The sequence below is a fragment of the Corticium candelabrum genome, chromosome 12 (genome assembly GCF_963422355.1).
Source record: "Corticium candelabrum chromosome 12, ooCorCand1.1, whole genome shotgun sequence".
Classification (NCBI taxonomy): Eukaryota; Metazoa; Porifera; class Homoscleromorpha; order Homosclerophorida; family Plakinidae; genus Corticium; species Corticium candelabrum.
The window spans coordinates 1,057,501-1,084,000 of NC_085096.1; the positions used below are offsets into that span (position 1 = coordinate 1,057,501).

General features: G+C 41.6%; 4 protein-coding genes and 2 long non-coding RNA genes across 11 annotated transcripts in view; 3 read left to right on the top strand and 3 right to left on the bottom strand.

Annotated features, from left to right (window-relative positions):
- The window catches only part of LOC134187918 (uncharacterized), a 2,957-nt gene extending 963 nt beyond the window's left edge, over positions 1–1,994 (bottom strand). Inside the window, exon 1 of the mRNA XM_062656095.1 lies at positions 1,843–1,994. Within this exon, the coding sequence (XP_062512079.1) occupies positions 1,843–1,962 (120 nt within the window). The 5' untranslated portion in view covers positions 1,963–1,994. The remainder of the gene's footprint in view (positions 1–1,842) is intronic.
- Positions 1,995–4,542: 2,548 nt separating this feature from the next.
- LOC134188212 (uncharacterized) lies at positions 4,543–7,870 on the top strand. 2 transcript variants are annotated; one of them, XR_009971296.1, is made up of 8 exons: positions 4,543–4,646; positions 4,709–5,033; positions 5,155–5,261; positions 5,327–6,020; positions 6,096–6,539; positions 6,604–6,793; positions 6,993–7,155; positions 7,216–7,870. XR_009971296.1 is itself a non-coding variant. In XM_062656410.1 (7 exons), the coding sequence occupies exons 2-7, from the start codon at positions 4,968–4,970 to the stop codon at positions 6,998–7,000; spliced, it is 1,509 nt and encodes a 502-aa protein (XP_062512394.1). In that variant the 5' UTR covers positions 4,543–4,646; positions 4,709–4,967; the 3' UTR covers positions 7,001–7,870. The 2 variants fall into 2 exon arrangements, 1 of the variants encoding a protein (XP_062512394.1); XM_062656410.1 differs by having other exon boundaries at positions 6,993–7,870.
- A 1,820-nt stretch (positions 7,871–9,690) lies between these two features.
- LOC134188243 (uncharacterized) lies at positions 9,691–10,644 on the top strand. Of its 2 annotated transcripts, XR_009971306.1 has the most exons (4): positions 9,691–10,009; positions 10,083–10,151; positions 10,213–10,331; positions 10,390–10,644. It is a non-coding gene; the product is annotated as an uncharacterized LOC134188243 (long non-coding RNA). The 2 variants fall into 2 exon arrangements; XR_009971305.1 differs by having other exon boundaries at positions 10,083–10,331.
- Positions 10,645–15,728: 5,084 nt separating this feature from the next.
- On the bottom strand, positions 15,729–18,347 carry LOC134187962 (uncharacterized). Of its 4 annotated transcripts, XR_009971213.1 has the most exons (4): positions 18,239–18,347; positions 16,476–17,075; positions 16,107–16,420; positions 15,729–16,037 (listed from the first exon to the last, which is right to left on the bottom strand). It is a non-coding gene; the product is annotated as an uncharacterized LOC134187962 (long non-coding RNA). The 4 variants fall into 4 exon arrangements; XR_009971211.1 differs by having other exon boundaries at positions 16,107–17,075; XR_009971212.1 differs by lacking the exon at positions 18,239–18,347 and adding an exon at positions 17,715–18,169 and having other exon boundaries at positions 16,107–17,075.
- A 1,924-nt stretch (positions 18,348–20,271) lies between these two features.
- Positions 20,272–26,337, top strand: LOC134188313 (uncharacterized). The gene is made up of 3 exons (XM_062656509.1): positions 20,272–20,404; positions 20,602–20,844; positions 25,902–26,337. The coding sequence occupies exons 1-3, from the start codon at positions 20,309–20,311 to the stop codon at positions 26,157–26,159; spliced, it is 597 nt and encodes a 198-aa protein (XP_062512493.1). The 5' UTR covers positions 20,272–20,308; the 3' UTR covers positions 26,160–26,337.
- On the bottom strand, positions 22,356–22,960 carry LOC134188390 (uncharacterized). Its single transcript, XM_062656573.1, has one exon. The coding sequence runs from the start codon at positions 22,955–22,957 to the stop codon at positions 22,544–22,546; it is 414 nt and encodes a 137-aa protein (XP_062512557.1). The 5' UTR covers positions 22,958–22,960; the 3' UTR covers positions 22,356–22,543.
- Positions 26,338–26,500: the final 163 nt, after the last annotated feature.

A 26,500-nucleotide genomic window follows, 5' to 3' on the forward strand; every position in this document is an offset into this window, starting at 1 on the left:
TGTGTGTGTGTGTGTGTGTGTGTGTGTGGCAATGTAAAGACACAATTTCTAGTATGGCATCCACCCCTCCGTCACTTCACACTTCTGCCCGAAAGAATCAAAGCAAAGATAAAAGATTTTATAGGTTTGTTGAGACTCCGCCTCTTCATAAGTGTCGGCGCTTTCCAATTATGCCTAGGCTCGAGAGTCCAGCCGGTCAGTCTTCTGCGGCGGAGAAAGACCGGCTGGAGACATTCGCCACTCAAACAAACCGCCGACTCTCTATCCTCCAATCAGAGTGCCGTTCAATGTTTGTGCATCCTCGATAGGGATGTACTTGAGACTTTGGTCTTGGCTCTTTGCTAATGTAATTTTGCTCTGACGCAAGTGCGTGTAGTCTCGACACGTGCCATCCAAGTCTACAAACAACAGGTCGACTTTTCCAGCTCTTCTCGTTGTCTGTCTGTCGTTCTAAGAGCCCTAGGCTCAAAGTTTACCACAGAGGCCAACCAAAGGTCGACCGCAATGTACGCAAATCATAGCTCTGCACATCACCTTGCGCTGAATGCAAATACCACGTTTTGTAGAGTAGATGGTCTACTCGTTTAATGCATGCAACGTACGACACCCTATGCGACTAGAAGTTGTTTTGCATGCGCTGCCTATTCCTCCAAGAACGAAAAGGAAGACAAAGGAGAAGACGACGTGTAGCCTCGTACACCAGACCCTCTCCCGCCGTCGTGCCCGGTTCCCGTATAACACGACAACAGGTCTGGGATCATCCCGCCTACCCTTTATGCTATTAGATGATCAACATAGCTCGTATGTCACCAAGCCTCAGGCTACTAATACGATTAGTCTAATAGTTATTCTCAGGTGTCACACGGAATGTCTTGCAACCGACTTGACATTCCATTCGTACTCTACTTGTTTCCTTTCAGTGTTGGTGTCACATTGGACCTCACAGCTTCAGATAACGTGAATCGAACTCAGGATTGAGCTTCCTCTGTGAATGAATCTCTTTCCATGCAGCAAAATGAATCTCTTTTCATGCAGCTGTACACAAACGAAATGTAAACAGTGAATGTATGCAATCGGTTAGCATAACTTTGATGGAAGGATGGATTCATAATTAACTAGGAGCATGAAAGTGTTGACGTTGGTGACGTGGAGTGACACGCAGATGATGTGGGGTGACACTAGGTGACACTAGGTGAAGAAAGTAGGCGGGATGATCCCAGACCTTCTCCGGCGTTGTCGTGTTATACGGGAACCGGGCATGACGGCGCGAGATGGTCTGGTACGAGGCTAACGACATCCAGGTGTAGCTCACACGCTAACATCAGACAGTAAAAGCAATTGACTACTCAGTTACAGATGCATTTAATTAGTACAGAGCCAATATTGACGGGCATTGCAATCAGCAGTTATCGTGAATACACGTGCATCAAACGTGTAAAATCGTGATTGGACGATAGAGAGGAAGCGGTTAGGGTTAGGGTTAGGATTATGGAAGATCACCGGCTGAGCCTCTATTATGCCAGGATGTCCATACCTAAACGCACGTACCAGGATGTCCCATGACTAAACGAACAGGATATCCCATGACCCATAGAGGAAGTAATCAGTCTCACACGCCTACGCCTCTGAATGACGTATCCAGCGTGAAATCACAACCTAAGCTCTACCCGAGGTCCCATTGCTACATCCACGTGATCACTAGCGCATCCTGAATGTCCAGACTTCCATGAAACCCATTAGCTAGAGGATGCCCATGCATGATGCGCAAGGAGTTAGCTAGTTAGACACAGACAAGAAGGTAGAGAAGCTACAGAAATATCTAACTTTCAATTGCAAGCTTACTGTCGCCTCTGTTTCTCTTTCAAACGATTTCCTAACGACACAATCCACGTTGAGCACCAATCCAGCGAGCAGAATGATGAGCAGAAGGTTGGTACCACGGCTTGCCACGAAATTTCCCATTTCTTCCCTCTAGATACGCTGTCCGTCTACCGTTCTCCCTCTTTGCACTGTGATTCTGAGCATTCAGCTGCTCTGTATTTATACGGCTCGATTACGTAGCGTGCAAGGGTGAGCGGACACTGACACCGGATGCAGTGCAAAAAGGCGGACGTTTAGCACTCAGGCATGGACGGATCTAGTTACTAATTCATTGCCAGAGAAGGTCGGAGTCGAAAAACTCATAAAATAAATGAAAGTGAAATGAAAACCATGAAAATAAGAAATGAGAAATGAAAGTACACTAGCTAGTTACGTATATGGAAATGAATGAGTTTTTGGCGCGTACTGTTCGGTTGGTTACAAGGTGTGCACTGGAAGTTGTGGTAGGATCATACATTCTGTACCTGCAAACGTCCTATATTGAGAACTAGTACTTCACGCAAGCACTCATTCCAACGTAGACAGCAAGCATACCAAGTCATCAGTCTAGGCGGATGTAGAGATTTTGATAGAGCTTCTCGGGAGACAGCCAAAAATAGACGAGTAGGGTGACTTGGCTATTAGCTTAGCTAGTAACAAACAAACAACATCTGGTTGCTAGCCTCTGAGCTCACCACTTTGTGACTAAAGTATATTAGCTAACAGAAAGTCTGCGATGTGATACTTCTATGCTTCGTTACCCGAGGCGTAAAACGCTAGGTGCAACGACCAACCGATCGACCAACGACGCGCGCTAGGGTTAGATTGCTATCGCTGGTTACCGTTGATATTTTTAGCATCGCATTAAACACCTGCACGTGCACCTCTCTAGATAAACTCTCTTTGCACTCACTTTAGACTTACGAAAATACACTAAATTCAAATGCTTTTGGTTGGTTTCTTGGATGGTTTTGTGCCATGAGAGCGGATTCTGCCAATATCAAATGCGTACATGTAAATTTTCTGTAGTAATTTCATTTTGGTGTGACGTCATCACTCACTGATCATCTGACGTCTAACAGGATGTTCTGTATACTAAGCGTTGCTATAGGAGCAACAACACCAGCTGTAGCATTTCAGTTAATTAAGAGGTAAACAGTAGAAATGCACTTAGACCAACCCATTTTCTCCCTACTCCCTCTCCGGGGGGGTTCGTAGCGCATGCGCAGTCCGCGAGTTAGACGTTGCGTCCCACAATTTTTACTCCAACCGATTTGGCATTGCGCATGTTAGCCATGCCACGTGACAACAATATATACATAAAATTAATTATTAGAAACGTCATAGAGATCGTTAGGTTTAAAATATACCTAGGACGTTCTTTCGAATCCGATTTGGTGGCGTATTCGCCCAATCCGTATGTGAGTCACGCCCTCGGCAGCCGTTTGTGCCGCTGTCACGGGGATTTGTGCACCCGGCGATTTGTGCGCCCTCGCGCTTTGCTCGCAATTCCAGACCGTCAACTCGATGCTCCAGACCTCACGTCGGGTACACATATCACCGGCCATGATGCAAAGCTGCTGGTGATTTTGGACCCCGGTGATTTGTGTACCCTTGTGCTTTCCTCGCCGTCCCAGACTGCTTTCAAGCTACAGGACTCGCGATCGCAATGCAAATTAGAATTCTCTCTGTTCCCAATCATCTATTGTACATCTGCATTTAGCTAGAGAACGAATATCTCGTGACATTTGCACCCGTGGCCGGAAGATGACTATGAAGAAGCTGGATGATGACTGAATAGAAGAAGCCGGATGTATGATGACTGTGACTCAACTGGATGATGACTGACTCCTAGAACTGCCGGATGGTGACTGTGACTCAACCGGATGACTGTGATCACAGTCACATGTGACTCAACCAGATGACTGTGATCACAGTCACATGTGACTCAATAGGATAATGACTGCGGCATGCATGCCGAGGGTACACTATATATTTAGAGACACAGCTCTAGCGCTGGATTCAGATGCAGGTTGTTGCAGTTGTGCAGTTGAGTGTCTACAGTCGCGAGCAGTTGTGTATCATAGCACGTAGAATTGATTCTTTGATTAGCTACAGTTGATCTACTCTAGAGTTGTAGCTGTATCTACGATTTCGTACTAATATGCTTCTATTTGGCTTGTAATAAGTTGTCTCAGTCTGGACGCGCGTGATAGAGCCATATGGACAATCCAGAGTTGACGGATGCAGAGTCAGACGTAGAAGCTACAGTAACATAGCATTGACATCTGCATGCATTAGTATTGGAGAAATGCTCTAAACAATTGCAACGATTACTTTAATGATGTGGTAGGAAGTAGATACTGTAACTTCAGCAGAACAATGGTCGGAAAACATTGTGAACTCATACAAAGAGTTCCTAGTCTCTGGAGGGACAAACTACACTGATATTTCAAGCAGGAAACGAAAGTCATTTAGAAGAAGAGCAAAAGATTTTACAGTTCAAGATGGAAGGTTGTACAACACAAAGACTCCAGGTTTACTCAGACTGGCACTTGGTAGCAAAAATGAGCAAGATCGTGCCTTTCAGGCTAGTGCATCATAATAAAATTAGTTGCAGTTATTTGAAATATAGCTATATATATATGAGTGAAGAATCATTCTGTTGATTGATGTAGGAGTGTCACGTAAATCCAACCGGCGGTCATCTGGGAAGAACTATAATCACTGACAAAATAAGGAGCAGATACTACTGGCCAAACCAGTACATTGATATCGCAAATCAGGTAGAAATTTTTTGTTACTAATCTTGTAAAATAATTTAACTAGCACAATTAATGTTGTCTAGATAAGAAAATGTGATAGGTGCCAGATGATGAATTCTGTTCTCAAATTGCAGTCAAACGAACTCCACCCTATTCCTGTTCGTTCAGAAGTGTGGAGTCTAGTTGGAATTGATCTCATGGTACCGCTAACAATGACATGTCAAGGAAACCAATACATACTAACAATGACACGATATTTCAGTAAATGGGTTGAAGCTTTCCCCATATCAGACAAAACTGCTGTTACAGTGGCCAGGGCTTTGTACACTGATTACTGTAGGCATGGAGCACCAAATGATATTATCACTGATCAAGGCAGAAAGTTTGTCAACCAGGCTGTATAACCAGGTTGTATGAGATATGTCCTATGTGCTTGTTAATTAAATCGTGTATGTCCAATGTAAATTTTGCTTCACCTGTAGGTGTATGTACCACTAATTGAATGTTTATACTGTGTTTGCTTCAACAGGTGTGCAAGGTACTCCATTGTCAATTCAATGTCAGGCAAAGAATAACAGCTGCTTATCATCCTCAGTCTAACGGACTAGATGAAAGAACAAATCAAACAATTAGAAAGTAAGATAAACAATATAAGAAGATAAGTGTAGTTCTATTGCAATTAGAGTATTATGACTACATAGATGCCTTGAAAAATTGGTAATAGAGCATGAAGAAGACTGGGATGAACTCCTTGACCCAGTTCTCTTTGCTATTCGAACCAGTGTTCAAGAGTCCACCAAGTTCACTCCTTTCTTTTTAATGCATGGACGAGAAGCTAGGTTTCCTTTAGAAGCTGAAAACAGTGAGATCACTTCTGTCAGTCAGTTGGGTGATGTGCAGCAAGCAGTACGTCATCTAAAGGAAATGAGAAACAAAGTTTTCCCTCAAGTAAAAGAAAACATTGAAAACAGTCAGGAAAGACAGAAACAACAATACAGAAAAAGAAAAGGAGCTGTAGTAAACTCTATCCAGGTTGGACAGACTGTTTTGCGATTAAATATGCTAAAAAGGACAACGAAAGGTCATAAGATGGAAGACACCTGGCTTGGACCATACAGAGTTATAGAAATGACTGCATCTGGTGACTGTGTCCTTCGTTGCATCAAAACTAATTCAACAATGAAGCGCAAAGTTAATATTAGTCAGCTGATGATCTACGAATTGGCAAATGCGACAAGTAAAGATGATGAATCAGCTGCTACTAGGATTAAGGGCAACAGCAAGCCAAATTTCTCAGATTTAGAACGTCAGCTATTTGATCAAAGTCTGTTACGGCTGTGGCGCACAGGAGCAATATGGGAGGCTTGGAAAGCTGAAGAAGACGACGAGAGAGAGGTATGCTTACATCTAGCTACTGGCACATATTGATTAGTTATGTTATGGTTACTGCATGTACTTTGTGTTTTGCAGCTTGCTGAACATACAAGCTCTGTTGAAGAATGTTGGCTTAGTGTCAATGTAGACGTGGCTCTGTGGCTAGACTGTCAAACATATGAGAAAAAGCCAACATTAAAACGAGTTAGTGATTTTGTGCTAGTAAATCCTGTTGTTCATCAAGAGTTCAATGATTTTGCAAAAGCTGAAATAACACCAGAATTGCAATTACTACTAGACGTGGACTTAATTAAGGTCTGGGAAACTGACAAAGCACTCTCATTGCCAAGGGTGTCTCGATATCAAAACGTGTATGTCAACATCAGCAGCTCTCAACTTGATGACCTATGCCTGTGGGTATATGATATGAGAAAGCTGTATAACAGTAAAGGAAGAAGTTTGTTTGAGGTAGTTAATAAGAGAGCAAGTATGCCTCAAACATTGTCTAGTCTAACATCAGCTGCCGAGAGTTCACAAAGAGTAAGTCAACTGAATTTGCCAGTGGCAATAACCAGAAGATTTGTTATAAAATTTTCTTCTGCAGTGGGTACATGGTCTGAATCTCAATGAAACTGATAAATGCATTATACAAGGCAAGTGTGCCGACGGCTTTCTAACTGACAAGCACATGCATGCTGCTCATCAGCTTCTATTAAAGCAGTTTCCCTTCATCAGTGGACTAGAGTCAACACTCCTTTGTCAGACTTACGGATTCGCTCATGTAACAAGTGATGGTATGAAATAAATACCCCTCTCACTGACAAGACACACACACACACACACACACACACACACACACACACACACACACACACACACACACACACACACACAACACCACACACACAACACAACACTACACCACACTACACTTAAAATAATACTATAAGCATTCATGTGGTTTGTAATAATAACAAATGCATTTTTGTACAGCTATTTAGATTCATTTACAGGAAGTCATCATTGGGTGACTTCAACCTGCTTTGGCAAACGAGTATGACTATACGACAGCAATGTTGGCCTACACTTGTCTCCTTGTACGGAAACACAGCTGGCGCAAATCTATCAATTGGCTCACAAAGACAACATTCTCATGGTAGAACAAATGCCAGTGCAACAGCAACAAAATGGTAAAATTGCGGGCTATTTGCAATAGCATATGCATTTCATGCAGCTCTAGGAGATGATGCAACCATCAAGCATTTTGATATTTCCAAAATGCGACAACATCTGATTTACTGTTTGGATCGAGAGGAGCTCTCACCTTTTCCAATGGAAGAAGACAAGCCACTGGAAACATGTGACAGAAGTCACTTTTATATTTCTTTGCACTGCACGTGTTTGTTGCCAAAGACACATGGCAAGATGGTAGAGTGTTACGTCTGTAAAAACTTGTATCATCACAGATGTGTCACATTGTCAGGTAGTGAGCCTTGGATTTGCGCTAAATGTAGATAAAAATGTCTTGCTATACACAGCTTCAGTATTAATTTGTTCAATTAATACATCAACTTTAAATATACAAAGTTGAAACTGTGAACTAAGTCAGAATCTAGAACCTTAGTTAAACATTTGACAACGATATCTTCTATATACTTACCTTAATTAAATTGCCAGCTGTGTTAAGATTTCCGTCCGTCCGTGTGTACAGATGACCAGGTCGTCCATAAGTCTCTAGTTGGCATACACACGTGCACATCAATGCTCCTACAGCGATCTCCAGTTGCAAGTTGAGAACTGCAGGCTCGTAGACCCATCTATGCCTGCAGCTGAGTCTGCAATCGTCTCCAGCTAATGTTGGAGTGAATCTCCCTCGTGCATCAACAACGTCAGGCTGGTCAACAGATTGCTTGGTTACGTACTAGACTTCACTCACAAAACGACGCCTAGAGACGAGTATTCAGTAATATCAGTTGCTTGAAACGTTGTCACGGTTTGGGACGGCGAGGAAAGCACAAGGGTACACAAATCACCGGGGTCCGAAATCACCAGCAGCTTTGCATCATGGCCGGTGATATGTGTACCCGACATGAGGTCTGGAGCATCGAGTCGACGGTCTGGAATCGCGAGCAAAGCGCAAGGGTACACAAATCACCGGGTGCACAAATCCCCGTAACACCGTGAAGTCGTTAGTGGTGCGTTGAGAGAATACAAAGTCGCAAGAAAAAGTACATCAATGCGTCGAATTGTGTTGTTGCAGTGATGGCCCAATTTCTCGTTCTTCTAGTGGCGTTTTTGGCATCTACGGAAGTCGATTTGGAAGGCGTTACCCTACACGGAGGATGTAAGACAATGCACTGATTACAGACGCCTAAACGCACTTGAACGGCATCGGCCGAAAGCCAGAGTGAGCGAAAGCATTGCTCAGGTTAGTGTGCGTGCGCGCGTGTGTGTGCGTGTGTGTTAACTTAATTAACCCTGCCGAAGCGTCAGACTCAATTAAAAACACCGCCTTGACGGAATCGGCATCCTGGCATAGGATGTGTAACACATTTCTAGATTCTAACGTCAGCGTGACTGCTGCGTCACAGGATTTACGCAGCGCAGCATGCATTGTTATTGTTCCACCTAGCGTACTTCCGTTGTCCTCCTGCATCTGCATGTCCAATAGTTCTACCATCCTAAGAAAAGTTGCGTAAATTTTGTCGCCGTTGAGAACTCACAAATCTTGTATTACTTATTGATGAGTTAGCTACACAACCTAGAGCGACCTAGACACAGGGAATCCGACAGAAAACCCTGTCAGATTTTAGGTGTTTTGTGGGGTTTTCTAGGGCGTGCCTACGTAAAACCACAAGGCTTGAAACGCCACACCTCTTGAACCACGCCTTCTGCCTTACATTTCGGTTGCAAGAACCGCTGTCAGCATTTTGCAGCGTACGTCATGACCCTCTCCATCTGTAAACTCATCTACAACAGAGAAACAGGCAGATGGAATGCTCTCAACTGAACTACGGCACGAGTTCGTAGTGCAGTCCACTACCCACCGTAACCCTTCAAAACCCTGAAACATCCCAGATCCCTTGCGTAACCCTAGCAAACCATTTAATTAAGATTGCCAATTGCAAGTTACCGGTATATACAATTGTTGTCCAGTCCACAGCAGTAATTACAGATCTAGGACTTGGTGAAGATCGTTCCAATGATGGCAGCAGAACAATTGCAATCTAATGCAAGTTAGCAATTCGTCAATGTTGTCTAGAGATGCTAATCTCGAGAATGTTTCTCGAGAAATTTCTTACAGCCCTGACTTCATGAACAGCGCACAAATTAACTTGGGCTACAGCTTATTGGTCTTGCTACAAATTGTGAGAGAGAAATCAAACCGCACGGTGGGCACGAGCAAGGTGTTAGAATTCCGAGGCACCTCACTACATACTTGTAAATTGTAAACTATTCAGTAACTCATTAGTTTTACAGCCTAGAGAGAGCTGCACTTTCCCTATTTCTTTCTCTTTCTCTAACCTTTTAGAACTGAAGACAAAAAATTTTGAAATGTTTTGTTAGTCATGTCAATTTACCCTGGGAGCACTGGTGATCCAAGATCACGCCTACCAAACGATGCTATTGTTTACTTTCATACTTAGCGGGCAGTAGACCAGCAATTAGAACGATTGAGAGAGACTAAACAGCTCCCACCTGGAGACTGACACGATGTGACCGGTATTGCAACATCAGTAGTAGGATCAAGGAGGATCGAAATGAACCAATCGGCATCAAGCTTGGAAATCGCACCTGAACGGGAGCCTTGCCTGTAGCCAATCACCATCACGCACTGTTCAAATAGCAAATACGCGGGCACTTGAACTCAACCGGCAGTTCAAGTTCAACGGTCGATCTGTTTTGGCGGTCGTCTAGCGTCGGCGGCTGCAAGACGATTACGCATCCTATGCCTTCACCTGCAACAGCACAGTCCAGCGACAAGTAAGGACGTGTCCCTAGTCCAAAAGGTATACTTTGTCACGCCAGCGCTCCAGTAGCTGCTTCATGGTCACCTACAATGGTCTTTCTTGCCTTATCTAGACTTCAACTACGAAATTACGCTGTTGTACGGTCTTGGTTGAACGTGGTCTAGCTGTCAGAAACGGCTAGGTACTTTGATTGTCGCTAACAACTTCAGATGCTTCACATTTTCTGTTGGTATTGTACGTAGGTGAAAACATCGATGAAGAGGCCTACCCCACCTCAAAGATGTCGACAGTTTCTTCCTGTACAAATATGTATGGGGCTGAGATTGAGGCTTTTGGAGAAGATTCGATAATACAAATACAGGTACCTCTTGTGTCTTCTTGTCTGCGTTACTGCAACTACAACAACTGCTTTCTATTAGAAAACGATAAAATCTTCTGAGTGCTCAACCAAAGGTCGCTCATGACGGTTACACTGGAAGAAACCGAAGCTGCTGCTAGCGATTCATCACCTGGGCAAGAGAATCATCAGAAACCAAGTGAAAAAGCAGACTAGCAAACCGCGTAGCCTTCGATCGCCACGAGGACACTAGTTTTGTAGATATCTTCTAATCACCTAGCTAAGCCTGCAGTGTACCGTACTGTGGTCTAGTAGCTGAATAGTAATAAATGAACGATTCAAGTACATGTATACACTCGTGACACATGCTACCTTGAAAACGCGCGCTATGTCAAAGGCGGGATTTAAATATTTATTTAATATCTATTTTATTTATTAAGAGACCACATGCTATAAATAGGTACACTCTGCCAATTCAATTTAAGGCGGGACTTGATTAGATCCAATCTTATATCTATCCCATTTAATTAATCGGATTAAGGACATTTCCATACAAAATTATATCAATATGCTATTTTTAAACCACCAGTGATAACGAAAATCCTTCAAAACCTTGAAAGGAGTTTTAGAAGGGGTTTTGAAAACCCTCCAGGGTAATTGTATCAGTAACCCTTACAGGGTTTTAGAAGGGTTTTCTTGTGAAACCCCCCAAAACCCCAAAAAACTCCACTAAGGTTTTCTGTCGGATTCCCTGTGTCATAGAAAAGATATGTAGAGTACCCTATCCTTCTTGACCAAAGGTCAAACTCACCCAGTGAGTGTCCACTATAACCCTTGGTTATTCATTATGGAGTAATCACATGCTGGTGGAGAAAGTGAAATGATATCTACAGTATCGTAGGGTCTCCTTCCTAATCCTGTACTTAGTACAGCTATTAGCTAAAGACTTAGTGAGCAGATACATACCATACCTGTTGAAATAGTTATGAAAAGCGATGCAACTGCAATTGTTGTCCGTGAGAGTAGCAAATGTCTTTTCTGTCATTAGTGTCATATACCTACATGCATACATACGCAGTTCTGGCCTTTTGGCTTTGCTAGCAGATCAACAGGAAGTCTTGCGTCTCGTCCATAAAGGAGGAAAAATGGCGAATATTTTGATGATGCTTGTTTACTGGTATTATATGCAAACAATACTGAGTCCAAGTACTTGAACCAGTCACCCTGGTTCTCTCCAACCATCTTCAGAAGGGATCTTTGTAGCGTCTGATTGAACTTCTCAATCAGTCCGTTGGTTTGGGGATGGTAGGCTGTTGAAATTAGATGGTTGACTCCTGTTGTTTCAAATAATTTGTGGTTGAGGCAATTGACAAATTCCCTGCCTTGGTCTGACATAACAAGCACGGGCAGTCCGTGTCGGCAAAACAAAGTTGTGAGGAATTGTGCAACTTCTACAGCAGACTTGGTGTACAATGCAGCAGCGTCTGCCCATTTTGTATAGTAGTCCATACAAGTAATGATGTATCTAAAAACACGTATTAATGTGTGGTGTGGTGTGGTGTGGTGTGGTGTGTGTGTGTGTGTGTGTGTGTGTGTGTGTGTGTGTGTGTGTGTGTGTGTGTGTGTGTGTGTGTGTGTGTGTGTGTGTGTGTGTGTGTGTGTGTGTGTGTGTGTGTGTGTATTAATTGTTGCATAAATGTGTAAATGCATGAATGTGACTCAGATCTCACTTGTGCCCGGTAGGTGTTGCAGGCAGTGGACCCACAAGATCTACTCCAATTCGATGCCAAGCACTCTTCACTGGGATGGAAGTAAGCTCTGAGGAAGTTTTAGAAAACTTTGGATTTGCCTAGAATAGATCAATAACAGCTGATAACATTTAACATGCAGCTGTTGTAGAACATAGTCGTTTGCCAAGGACGTACTCTACTTATAATTTATTATTATAGTTGTTGTTGTTATTATGTAGATTCCTGGTATTTTTTGCTAAGTTTGAGTTGTTCTACCTTTTGACATGTCTCACACGTCTTGATGTACTGGTCAATGTCTTCACAAATGCCATGCCAAAAATACCTGGAGCATACTTTTTCGCGTGTTTTGTCTCTGCCAAAGTGACTGCAGCCTCCCATGCGATTGTCATGGATCGACTGAAGAATCTGCTCCTTCAACTCCTAGTTTTGAATCCACTGTCTGTTGATCTTTTCACTCTCACTGTTGCTTTCGGAGTAGTACAGAACACCATTGTTCATGGTCACCCTCTCACTAGTGAACTTCTGTATGGCTCTTTTTCTGCTTTCTGTAGCACCTTGTACATACCTTCCACCATGGGATTCACTCAAGTACCTAAACGCTTCTTGATACGTAATAGGATTTCTATTTGACATGATGAATTTCGACAGGTGTACACAATCTGAATGCATGAATTTAGCTCAAAGTCAGGGCTATAGCTGGTCAAATTGAAATATCATGAGCTCTAATTAAGTTATAGTCATCATTGTCAGAGCAGTGGTGACACATACTTCTTCTTTGCTAGCTGAAGACGTCTTTTCTTAGCTATTATAATGACCCACAACAACCTTGTTTAGAGTATAGGCAATTAAATTGAAGTGTTCTGTGCTGCAAATAAATCATTTAACATAGACTAGGGTAATTGTAATGATCCCACAACAACCTTGTTTAGAGTGTAGGCAACTAAATGGAATTGTTCTGTGCTGCAAATAAACCATTTAACATATAATATAGGTAATTGGCTTACTCTTTATTTTTTGTACACAAACTGCTTGTTGCCATGCTGTTGTCGCTTACCTTTAATAGCACGTACTCTGATTCTTGGCATGAGAACTCGATCCTCTCTCTCTCTCTCTCTCTCTCTCTCTCTCTCTCTCTCTCTCTCTCTCTCTCTCTCTCTCTCGATCTCTCTCGATCTCTTTCTCTCGAACATTTCTTATCTACTAGCACTCTAGATCTAATGTAATAGAATTTATAATGAGTCACTCTGCTAGTCATAATGTGACTGTTCTATTCTAGTTATGATATCTGTGGTGCATTTGCAGCTGTCTGTAGTGATATGATGCCCAAGTGACCACAACAGGATTACCTCACGATCGAGCCTCTTCATTATAGCTTCTCTTTGTCCGTCGAGTACACTTACTCAGTTTGCTTGGACAATATTTCGAGTTTGCGTGCATGTAACCGTAACTCAACAAATGTTAGTTGCTTCTATTAAATATGTAACTGTAATTAAATGCACATATTCACAAAGCAGTTTGGACTCCGCAAGTTTTTCTCTTGGCTTTTGCATGGCATTCGATCACTCGACATTTCATTATACCTAAATGTGTAAAGTTCACAAGTAAATTTGTTTGCATTTTTAATTTGAGGTAGAAGGTATGTGGGCTGGTACTAATCAATCCCCACCATTACTAAATCTAGAGCATTAAACATGCACATATAACACAACACATATAACACAACTTGCTTGTATGAATTTTCTCTCAACTTCCTGGAAGCATTGCAACATAAAATTTAGATCTACGGTGTCTGTACTTAGTTGAGGAACGCGTGCTACATGTTAAATTGGTAAGAGGCAGTATTTACCAAATTGTTTAGAACTGGACAATTTCAAAACTATTGCATATCTTTACTGTAATGTTTCAGTTACACTGTGCTGAACTTGTTGCCACCAGCACATTCTCACACATGTACGTGCTAGTATTAGCAGAAAGAGAGGTACGTACCACTTATTCATGAAAAGGTTACACTACGCGAATACGTATGTTGTACAGTATGTCATCAAACGGTTGGTTGGAGCATTGCAGAACATTATTGCAGACTACTAGTACAACTTTAATTAAGGGCTATATGTTCATAGTAGAATTACTAGGTAATTGAATACTAGTAGAGGGTTAATGTTGATTGCTCTTGTGAAGTGTTATGGTTGACCTTATAATTAGGTGTTGTATCGCTGATAAAACACCTGCAATGGACAAATGAGCGCACCTAAAGGTCACGTGATATGTAAGCACATACTGACATTAGGTTGAAAATATGTAGTTGATAAGTAAAACTGCTTATACAAACTTCTATTATGTAAATCTTTTCCAAAAAATTAATAAGTAATATCAATTTATTAATCTTAATAATAATGTTCTTTAGGTCTGTCTTCAAGTGTAGATCAGTACAGCATAATTGTGAAATCTTTAGGTAGTTTGTATACTGTTCAATTTTGGTATACGTACTTTCTAATCTAATTCTAGTTGTTTAATTAAAACAACTTTTGAATCTAAGACAACTGAATGCATATGGCATCATCTTGCAATATATACAAGTGCACCAATTCTTGAAATCAGTTGTTAATTAAACATGTGCATATCTGATCATGCACTACTTCTGCAAATGTGCAGTTTCTGAAGCAAAACTACACATACAAACTTCTACTGGACATGCTAATCTTTTGAAACAGTTTCAGTAGTTAATATTAATATGTTCATCTATAATAGTTATGTATCTCACTTTAGATGAAAAATGCTAATGAATTACAGCGTATCCAAGTGGCTGATAGAGATGGCACTTAATCAATGTGCTTCTTATTAAAATTGTTTTTCTAGTGACGATGTGAGTTTTCTACACATATATTAAGTTTGAAAGGAATTGAATGTTATCTTCATGTAATATTAGAGCTCCGATTATTTGGAATCGACCGATAATTATGGACATATCTGATCACTACTTCTACAAATGTGCAGCTTATTTATGGAGTAAAACTGCACATACAAACTTCTACTGGCCGTGTTAATCTTTTAAAAGAGCTTCAATAATTACTATTAATATCTTTATCTATAATAGTTATTTGCATATCACTTTAGCTGCAAAGTGCTAATGAATTACAATGTTTCAAGTGGCTGGCAGGGATGGCACTTAATCAAGGTGCTTCGATCTGATTCAAATTGTTTTCTATTGATGATATGAGTTGTCCTACGCAAATATTAATTAAGTTTGAAAGGAATTGAATTTTCTTGTAATACCAGCTCCGATTATTTGTATTTGTAATTGGCCGATCAGTATGGGCACATCTGATCACTACTTCTCCAACCATTCACTTTCTACAAACTTCACTGATCTCACTGATCATGTTAACCTTTTGAAATAGTTTCAATTATTCATATTTATTTCTTTATTTAATATAATTAGTTGCAATTGGTTGCAAAATGCCAATAAATTCGAAGCCTTCACAAGCAATAATTTATACCAGCAACATATATAGAGGTACTACATATTTTCAATAATATTTCTGTTGCTGGTATAAATTGTTTAATTAATTAAATTGAGTATTAGTATGCAAATATCTAATCACCACTTCTGCAAATGTGTGTATACAGGAAATAACTTTTTATGCAAACTTCTACAGACCGTTATAGTTTAAAAAGGTAGGATACTTGATATTAATAATATAATGCTACAAATTCACTAGTAGTATCTAGCTGCAATATATACGTGCTATAAAATTTTTAGAACAGTAAAAATGCCAGACTATCTACATGAGCAACAGCATGTAAGTCTATACATCATACATTTGTTTTCACTACACATAGGTAGAATATATAGGCCATAGCCGTTACAGTTTGAAAAGTATAAATCAATGCTTGTATACATTCTTGGTAAGAACTTGAAATATCTTGCTGTTCTTAGACCTTGAGCATTTCTTGATGGCATCTGTTAACTCAAGAGTAACTAGAACAAGTCAAAAAATCATGTCATACAGTTAGATTCCATTAACATCTTCACACATGCCCAACTAACATTTCAGTAAAGTTGACAGAGATCTTGGGTTCTACGTGGCACGAAATTGCGGAACAACTTGTGTCGACCAAGTGAGCTAAATCACAAAAAACCTAGAAATAAGTCAGTACAAGAATACAAACTAAAACTACCTTCTACCGTCTACATATATTACAAAACCAAACCAAGATCTTGGCAGCTGCGGTGGTCTTCCAGGATCTTTCAAGATCTTGAGGTGTAAACACCCTGCTGCATGCGCAAAGACGAACAGACGACAGTTTGCTTCTGTATGTACTTTCTACAGCAAGCAAATAGACTCTCCTTGTAACCATTGGCTAAAACAATACGTATATTGAACGAAACAAATTTCTTGTAATTTCTTGACCACACCCTTAATTTTTCTTGCAGGAACCTGCACTAGCCAAAACAGCAGGTAACACGGTCGTAATGCATCCAATACTCTTGTACCGATTAGGAAAACAAGCAAAACGTTATTATTATTATGTGTCGTGCTCAACCAGATCAGTCTGGTTTGTAAAGTCTATTACAAGTACCGGAAGCAAACCCTGCTTCAGAAGTACTTAGACCATCACGGCTGTCTAGAAAGAAGACATGACTTTACGAAGGATCCGAGTAGATCCCAGAAGCACTGTTTTCTGTAAGTGCTGCAGGTTGTGATGACTTGGAATAATGTCCAGCCACCGTGCAATACCTGCGTGCACTGTGCCCAAAGCTCCCAAGACCGCCGGAACCACCAGTGTTCGACAATGCCACACGCGGCTTATCTCCACTCGCAAGTCGCTGTACTTCGCCAACTTCTCAGCATGTTTCTTGCCAATGTTGCCATCAGCAAGACAGCTGATATCAATAAGACGACAAGTGTTTGTCTTCTTATTTCTGAGACAGATGTCTGGACGATTGGCTTTGATCTTCCTTGCAGTGGAGATGGTGGTATCCCACATCATAGTAATGTCATCCGTCTCCACAAGCCTATCAGGATGATGCCGGTACCATTATTATTATTATTATTATTATTATATTATTATTATTGTTGTTGTTGTTGTTGTTGTTAAACATGACAAACCAAAAGAACACAACTTTATTGATATCATACTATGAATAAGCCAACCATACTATAACCAATTTAAAAAGAAAATTACAATTATTATCATCATCAGAACACCAAATTATATTTATCTCAAAATCTATCAACTCCACTGCATTATTGCATCAAACAGCTCATGCCAGCAGCTCACATATGCCCAACATAATTAAACACTCAGTTCAGTAATGTACCTCAGTAACCTGGGTTAGTATGTAGATTTAACAATAACACATAAACTTTCAAATAATCAACTAATTAGTCAATTGTATATCCATTTACTCCACTGCATTAGATTGTCAATTAATTAATTAATTAATTAATTACAGCATGAAGGTACACACAAGGAATTTTGTGCACATGCAGATTTAAACTAACTGCTACAACAGTCTATTATAGCCTACAACACAAGTAGAAAATTACAAACGAATTTCTATTCGGCGTCACTGCATGCGGTAAACCACAAATACCGAACACATTTGATTCTTCAAAAGCGTCAAAAACATGTCTAGATACCCATTCCATACCTTTCACTGTCGTAGCCTGTCGTACGTCTATTCACACTAGATAATTATCTAGTGAATTAATTATCTAGTGATCGGAGAGTACAAGCCACCGATCGCGACAGTTCACAGCTGCAGGTTGCGTAAACTACAAAGAAGCCTCTGAAGCCTGTACAAGCTATAACATGGCCAAAGGAACAAAAATAAAGGTGTGACATGTACCACGCATGCGCTAAACAATTTCTAGGTGTCGGCAATTCTACCCCGCCCCGGAACAAATCCGCGGAAGAAGACAACATAAAACAGCGTCTGGAGATCCGAGGGACAAGATGTGCGCAAGCGTATTGCACACCTTTTAGTTACTGCGCTTGCGCAATTGGTCAACCGGAACAAATCCGCGGCCGAACAAATCCGCTGGCACACCGGAAGTACAACGCAACGGAAAGGGGTCTGGCTACGGGAGACTAAAAGTTGTTAGTATGCCAACATGGCGTAGCATGTAAGTTCTAGATTACAGACAACTCTATCGTGGTTTGTAGCCTACATACCATCGGTCTGCTTTCGTTTCACTTGCGCACAGTCGTTTTTAGAACCATGACTGTCATCTTCCTGTGCTCATTTCTAGTTCGACACATACGGAATTTCTGAAGCCGTGCTTGCCCGCCATGTTAGAAACAAAAATGGAGCATGCGCGATAGATAACCTTTTAGTCCTTGGAGCTCCAATGCGTTGCGCTAGTTTCCTCGGCCTTCCAGACCGTGAAACGCCACACGTACTGTCTATTCCCCGTAAGTGTGAACTCGGAAGTGAGTAACAAAGTAGAGGTCCCACCAGGTGTGCTCATTAGAGCACTAGGAGCTGCTCCAGTTGAACCATGCTAGACCAATTATCTTAAATGGTTCCAGTTGCTGATCCGTTGGCCTTACAACATAATTGGATAATAACTTTGCTCCACCCGTTTGTCTTTGATATGCAAGAGTATTATCCTTTCGTTTCGTTTATAGGAAAGGCTTAGATTATTTGATAAACAGAAATGCCAGACCTAGCGGTTTCTAACGATACCGAGATCATCGCGGAAGTCCAGAAAACAGCGGAGATATTGATGATTTTCAAAGTTCACACTTATGGGGAGCAGACAGTAGCTACACGGGTCTGAGGCTGGCAAGCTCCAGATTAAAGGAAGCGAATACGTTACACTGTATGTAGTGCGAGGAGGAATTTGTAGCATTTGGCTATTTGACGAACGACCCGACCAGCGACAAGACTGCATGATTGTCGAACAATATCCTAGGATTCCCACGCACTAATGTTACACAGTACAGTACAAAAAAGTAGCTACACTGAGGTGGTTTTTTCAGGGTGCTTTAGGCTTGCGTATACAGATCACTCACTCATTGTTTACTCAAATACTGTACGTGTGTGTGTGTGTGTGTGTGTGTGTGTGTGTGTGTGTGTGTGTGTGTGTGTGTGTGTGGTGTGTGTGTGTGTGTGTGTGTGTGTGTGTGTGTGTGTGTGTGTGTGTGTGTGTGTGTGTGTGTGTGTGTGTGTGTGTGTGTATACATGTATTGAGAAGGCGATCTAGTTACTAATACAGCTAGCAGCAAAACGCATGCATGTGGTGATATGTATTTGTCGCAATAAATTACCTATTTAGTCTATACTGTAGACCGAAAGTAGATGCGTCCGGCAAAGTGATATTATTGAATATTAGTCTGGCCATGCATATACGACTTAGTTAATTAATGTGTGTGCGCGCGCGCGCCATTTTGTCCATAGAGATACTGTTATCATACATTGAGGATGGACAGCTCAAAGACAAAGACAAAGTGTGTGCGTGCGTGTGTGTGTGTGTGTGTGTGTGTGTGTGTGTGTGTGTGTGTGTGTGTGTGTGTGTGTGTGTGTGTGTGTGTTAACTTAATTAACCCGGCCGAGGTGTCAAACTCAATTAAAAACACCGCCTTGACGGAATCGGCATCCTTTGATGTTGACACACTGCCGCTGGCATAGGGTGTGTAACACATTTCTAGATTCTAACGTCAGCGTGACTGCTGCATCACAGGATTTACGCAGCGCAGCATGCATTGTTATTGTTCCACCTAGCGTACTTCCGTTGACCTCCTGCATTTGCATGTCCGATAGTTCTACCATCCAAAGAGAAGTTGCGTAAATTTTGTCGCCGTTGAGAACTCACAAATCTTGTATTACTTATTGACGAGTTAGCTACACAACCTAGAGCGACCTAGAGCTTGTTCGCTTTCAGTAAGAGCGTTGCCTTCCTGTGCGTGCGCGAAGCGTGCTAATCGTTTTCCTCGGGATGTGAGTCTAGCTGTTGTATCCGCATTCTAGGATATGCATAGGCGTGCCTGTGTGAACTAAAAATTTTAGGCGTACGCCAGAATGACATTCACCTCTAGTCTTTACTGCGTATGAGGTCATACGTAACGCCTAGATTTGGTCCCTGATCATGTACGTTGACGTAGTTTGTTACACCCTAGAGGTTAGTGTCCGCAACGCCCAGACGCACAAACGTATATAAACGTATAGGTGCGACTGCTCTAGCTATCTAGTTACAGGCATCATTGCAACCGAAGACTAGAAGAAGGTCGTCCACGGAAGAAATGGGAAAATTCATGGAGAAACGTGTTGTCAACTCAATGTTGCTCCTAGTGATGATGCTCAACGTGACTTGTGTTTGTGGAAAACCGTTACCAAAGGTAGGATTTTAGAGTGTTTCTCTTGTTGGTTAGTTTTCTGTGTAGTCATACAATTGTTGTGTACACACACACACACACACGCACACACACACACACACACACACACACACACACACACACACGTTCAGACACCATCACTTAAACCAGAAAAACCAATATTTCATCTAATGTAATATTTGTGGCATTTTTGTATCTAGACAAGCTGCGTATACAAGGGCTACGTAGCAATTTTGACGCACAACCGAACGCGCGTACTGACGGTTCTACCCAACGGGACAGGTGTAACATTAAGGAACGTAACAAAGTATCCAATCACACTGAACAACCTCTTTCTCCGAGATCCAGTCGTACTCAAAAGCGGCCACTACGCAACGTTTACAGCGTATGCAAAGCAGCGCAAACTATCAGTAGATGACAATGGAAGTTTGACCATAAACGAGGTAATTAGTTAGTTAAGCTACGATCGTAAAAGAAGTACACCACAATAAGTGGTGGACTGCTTCGCGAGAAGCTCACTCTAAACGGGTTGAATTGACTTCCGGTCTGTCTGTCGGTACGTATGTCGCTATGGACCTACCTACCTATGTTTGTTTGTTTGTAAGCGTGTGTCACGCTCGGGGAGTTTGTCGAGCCAATCAGCAATCGTTTTGGGACGCGAAACGTAGGTGACGTAACCATAACATATGGGCGTGAATCACTCTCGAAAATTTGTTGAGCCCCATATTTGAAGAGAGAAATATGGGGCGTATTCGATTCGACCTTTCCGGATAAAGAAAGGAAAGACTGAAAAAGCGGAAAGTCCTTTTGAATCGAACGGGTTTTCCCAAAAAAACTCAGGACGTAACACGCGCATGCTCATACCAACGATGGAAATTGTTCTTTCCGCCGCCGCTGCTGCTCTTGCAATAGAGGTACTTGACGACAGTGTGGAGCAAGATAGCGATTGCGATGACTTTGTTGTGGAAATGATGGAACTTGGAGCCATTTTGTGGGCTAGAGACGAACCTAAAGCTCGAATTCGTGGATACGTTGAAGAGGTAGTCCCCATGTATCTAGACGACGACTTCCGGAAACACTTTCGAATTACTCGGTCGGTCTTTGACGTACTTTTGGCAAAAGTTTGCACGTGGGGAGACGTGTGCTCAAATCTAATGAGAGGAAGTAGACGCCCAATCTCTCTTGACAAGCGTTTGCTGATTACCCTATGGTACCTTGGAAGCGGAGAGAGCTTCAGGCAAATTGCGGACAGGTTTGGTGTATCTGAATCGTCTGCGCATTCCACTGTTAGGAGGATATGTACAGGATTGTTGTTGCATCTCAGAAAAGTTGTAATAAAGTGGCCATGCGGAATGACATTTAGTAAGGTAAAGACAGGCTTCAAAGCTATAAAAGGATTTCCAAACGTTATAGGAGCAATTGATGGTTGCCACATCCCTATTAAACCTCCAAGCGACGATCGGGATAGCTATATCAACAGGAAAAAATTCCCGTCTTTACTTCTACAGGCAGTGTGCGATCACCAGATGTGCTCTGTAGACTGTTACTGTGGATGGCCAGGAAGTGTACATGATGCACGAGTACTAAGAAATTCTGATTTGTTTAATCGAGCTCTAGGTCACCCAGCTGAAGTTTTCCCTGAGAAATCACACATATTAGGGGATGCTGCCTATCCACTCAAATTATGGCTTCTCACCCCCTACCGAGATACAGGACATCTTAGACCAGAAGAAAGGAAATATAACTATTTTCACTCTGCAACTCGAATGGTTATTGAGCGAGCATTTGCCCTTTTGAAGGGGAGATGGAGGCGATTGAAATATTTAGATTTAAACCAGATAAAGGATATGTCTGTGATTATTATGGCAGCTTGCATTCTTCACAATATCTGCCTTTGTCACGAGGATGATGTAGCTGTCTTCCTCGATGATGGAAATAGCTTGGAAGTCAACAATTTTGAGGCAGTTACCGGGGAAGATGCTTATGCTACTGGAAAACGTGATGGAATCAAACGCTACATAAACATGCACTGTTGAATAGAAAATGACTGCTGTTGATTTGCTTGTATTGCTGTTACCAACATGCACATTGCCATAATGACTTACTAATTTTTTTAAACCAGACAACACAAATGGCTTTAATCTACTGCTTGCTTAATCCTTTAATTGCATCAAGAAGACCTCCAAACATTTCCATTTTCTCCTGATGCAGGCGAGCCAACAAATCCAGCTTTTGTTCATGTTGTCTTGCTCGTGCTCTCTGACAGCTGTCCATCATCTTCATGAAACTTTCCTTTGTTGTGGCATACTTGTGTGGAGGTGCTAGTCGTCTGCTTTTCTTGGATGGTGGCCCAATATCACTGTCAGCATCATCCTCATGAACACTGGCAGATGTCCCAGGACTAGGACTGGGACTTGCCGAGGTCAGGTCACTTTTCTCTATCTGATCACCATTGCTGATATCACCCAATGAGGAATAAACTGTGTCTCCTTCTCCAGTACTGCTAATAGTAACAACAGGTCTCACACTCCGTTTGTACCCATATACAGTATCCATGGCTTTCTCAAACTTCCAATCTTTTCTGTCTCGACCTAGAATACGTTTAATTCGTACACGTACAGTGATAAACATCAGTGCTATGTTAAGACAGTGTTTCTACCTGTCTGGTTATTATGATCTGCAATGTCGCGATCCGTCTTAAGCTGGATTTACAATATGCAAACGCTTGAGCGTCGCGTCGCGTAGTACAAATTCAAATTGTAAATGGTCTACGCGACGCGACGTTCGACGGACGCGACGCTCGCGACGCGACGCGTCCAAATAGAACCAAGTTCTATTTGAGCGTCGAATTGGAAGCTGTACACGTCGCGTCGGAAGTAGCACCTTGATTTCGACCAATCACAGCCAACTATAAATGCACGTGTGGCTTCTGTGGGCAATGATTATTGATTTGGGCGCTGTACTCGACGTTGAGCGGTCTATAGATTGTGTAGGGAGCTGTCCTTGCTTGTGGATGATCAACTGCAAGACGTACAAAGATCTGCGTGCATGGAAGAACGCCTCGAAATTGATTTTGAGCAAGCTGGGGGTTCCGGCAGAGTTCTGCTAGTAGAAAATCGAAGCGCGAGTGGTCAGTTCAATAATTCAGGCAGCGACGTCTACGGCGCGCTGAAATCGTATTGTGAATGGTACGACGCGTGTGACGCGATACGTGCCACTCCCACGCAAGACAACGTGACTGGACGCACGTGACGCGACGCTCAAGCGTTCCCATATTGTAAATCCAGCTTTAGTGAGATACTTCCATCGACCCTCACATTGGGCACCGTTTACCTGAAATTCCATCTCTTGCATTCTCAAAGCAATCCTTTTCCAAATCTGTTTCTTCTTGTACGAAGGACTTCGGAATTTCTCGGAAAACTCGCCGTAGAGTTGTATAAGCGAAAGAGTCACCGAATCACTCCAAGAATAGCCTTCTTTTCTCACTTTAGGTGGTTCCATAGCAACAAACACATCTGAGCCACCGGTAAGAATCTCTACGAGCTCCGTAGGACTTGAATTCTCAGACACAGTAGTCATTTCACCAGCAATTGCGCGGTACGCTTCCGGGACTTTAGGTCACGAGAATCATTTTTCTGATTTTCTATCCATCCTTTCCACGATAGAGGGTGGAAAGGTTGAAAAGGCTTTCCAAGCTTTCTGGAAAAAGAAAATACCCCAATCGAACACCTTATCCGTCGTTTTCGACCCTTTCTTTATCCGGAAAGGTCGAATCGAATACGCCCATGTTCTATTAGGACTGATGATTGAACGTCTTGCAAGAATGATTCGTTGGAAACGTTGACGCTACTTTCTTCTGGATCCGGTCGCTAGATGTACATGCATGTCGCTTCACAGTATTTTCTATGCAGCTAGGAGACGTACATCGATCTCTAGCTACAGCGAAATAGCGGAACGAAAGATGGCGACGATTCAATAAAAGTATGATAATTTGATAGTCCATCTCAACAGTTAATTAATTTATTAACTTCCAGTGATACAAGAGCGCTATACATGCAGAATTGAGACATAACGTAGATAACAAGTCCGCTCCGTGCAAGAGTTGCGTAGATGTGTGAATTCGAAGTAGTGTGAGACATTGATCGTATTTAGTTAATTATCTTTAATCACATTGATAAACCAATGTGTTTTCAAAGAATTACAACAAAATTTAATAAATTTACATTAATATTTACAATAAATACACACACACACACACACACACACACACACACACACACACACACACACACACACACACACACACACACGGACGGACGGAAGGACGGACGGACGGACACAGACACAGACACAGACACAGACACAGACACAGACACGGACACAGACACAGACACACACACACACACACACACACACACACACACACACACACACACACACACACACACACACACACATCGTCACTTTTGTCACTTGTGCTGAATTCGAAGAGTAGTGTGGGACATTGATGATATTTAGTTAATTATCTTTAATCACACACACGCATCCCTGTGTTTTCAAAGAATTATACATTCTAGCAACAAGCTAATGAATAAATAATGATATTGACAATAAATAGACAAAAGTTAATAAAATTACATTAATATTTACACTAAATATACACGTGCCACACACACACACACACACACACACACACACACACACACACACACACACACACACACACACACAACGTCACTTCTGTCACTTGTGCTGAATTCGAAGTGTTGTGTGGGACATTGATAATATTTAGTTAATTATCTTTAATCACGTCGACGCATCCCTGTGTTTTTAAAGAATTATACATTCTAGCAACAAGCTAATGAATTAATAATGATAATGACAATAAATAGACATTTACAAAATTAATAAAATTTACATTAATATTCACAATAAATACACACGTGACACACGCGTGCGCACACACACACACACAGACACACACACACATACACACACACACACACACACACACACACACACACACATACACACACACACACACACACACACACACACACACACACACACACACACACACACACACACACACACACACACACACACACACACACACACGCTCGTAGCTCTGAAGCGACGGTGTAAACACAGCTTCATTTACTAGTTCTAGTAATAATAGTAATAATAATAATAATAATAATAATAATAATAATAATAATAATAATAACAATAATAATACTACTACACAGAAACATGTACCCTTCTTGGCTCACCTGCCGGGTTGGTGGGCGTCCAGATGGGGGTATAGACCCCACTTGCCCATGAGGGAGGGGCATAACGACACATATTTCTTACCACAGCAGATTCTGGTGCAGACAGACAGACAAACAAACAAATACATCAACAAGCTACCAAACGACACATTACATATGAAACATAAAGTTATTCAGTGACGCAGACTATTTTTTACATTATACTAATTAGTGTTGACTTTCTTTAGAAAAATGGCACACTAATTTACATGATAAAGTTTGGTGACTATGATGCCTACTTCCGTGCGTTGAAAAACGGAACCGAATGTCAGGAAGGCGACTACATCGTTTCTACCAACAAACAACAAGCTTTCAAATCTCGATCTGTGAAGTGTAGTACCATCACAGCTAGCAGTGTCAGGACAGTTGATTACAAATTTCATTTGGAGGATTTGAAGGACTCTGCACTCTTAAGTGAGGAGCTAGAGAGTCTTTGCTGCAAATAACGACGGCATGCAGACTCTGAGAGTGATCTCAACTTGTCTTTTAATCTCTACAGTTTGTGTTAATTAGATTAATTAATTAAGGTCTATCAATCTTGTTTCCTATATTTACAAATTATAAAAATATTAAGTTTGTATACTAGAACTATTTATATTATTTGTTTTCTTAATTTAAACAGCAGTTTAGGTTAGTGTACTAGCAAAGGCATATGGCGTTGCCCGAGATACACAGATTTTATGTTTAGAACTTTAGAAAGTGTCCTAACCCAGAGTAGCTAGAAACTAGCCTCTTCAAAGTTTCACAGTCCCTTTAACTTAACGCGCGCAGGCTAGAGGGTCGAGTG

Excerpts from the sequence above, each read along its gene's own strand:
- LOC134188313 (XM_062656509.1), top strand. The coding sequence starts at position 20,309 with ATGGGAAAATTCATGGAGAAACGTGTTGTCAACTCAATGTTGCTCCTA. Across the intron at positions 20,405-20,601 it reads GTGGAAAACCGTTACCAAAG|ACAAGCTGCGTATACAAGGG; the intron begins GTAGGATTTTAG and ends TTTTGTATCTAG. Across the intron at positions 20,845-25,901 it reads GAAGTTTGACCATAAACGAG|AAAAATGGCACACTAATTTA; the intron begins GTAATTAGTTAG and ends GACTTTCTTTAG.
- LOC134188390 (XM_062656573.1), bottom strand. The coding sequence starts at position 22,957 with ATGGATACTGTATATGGGTACAAACGGAGTGTGAGACCTGTTGTTACT.
- LOC134188212 (XM_062656410.1), top strand. The coding sequence starts at position 4,968 with ATGGAGCACCAAATGATATTATCACTGATCAAGGCAGAAAGTTTGTCA. Across the intron at positions 6,021-6,095 it reads AAGAAGACGACGAGAGAGAG|CTTGCTGAACATACAAGCTC; the intron begins GTATGCTTACAT and ends TGTGTTTTGCAG. Across the intron at positions 6,540-6,603 it reads CTGCCGAGAGTTCACAAAGA|TGGGTACATGGTCTGAATCT; the intron begins GTAAGTCAACTG and ends TTTCTTCTGCAG.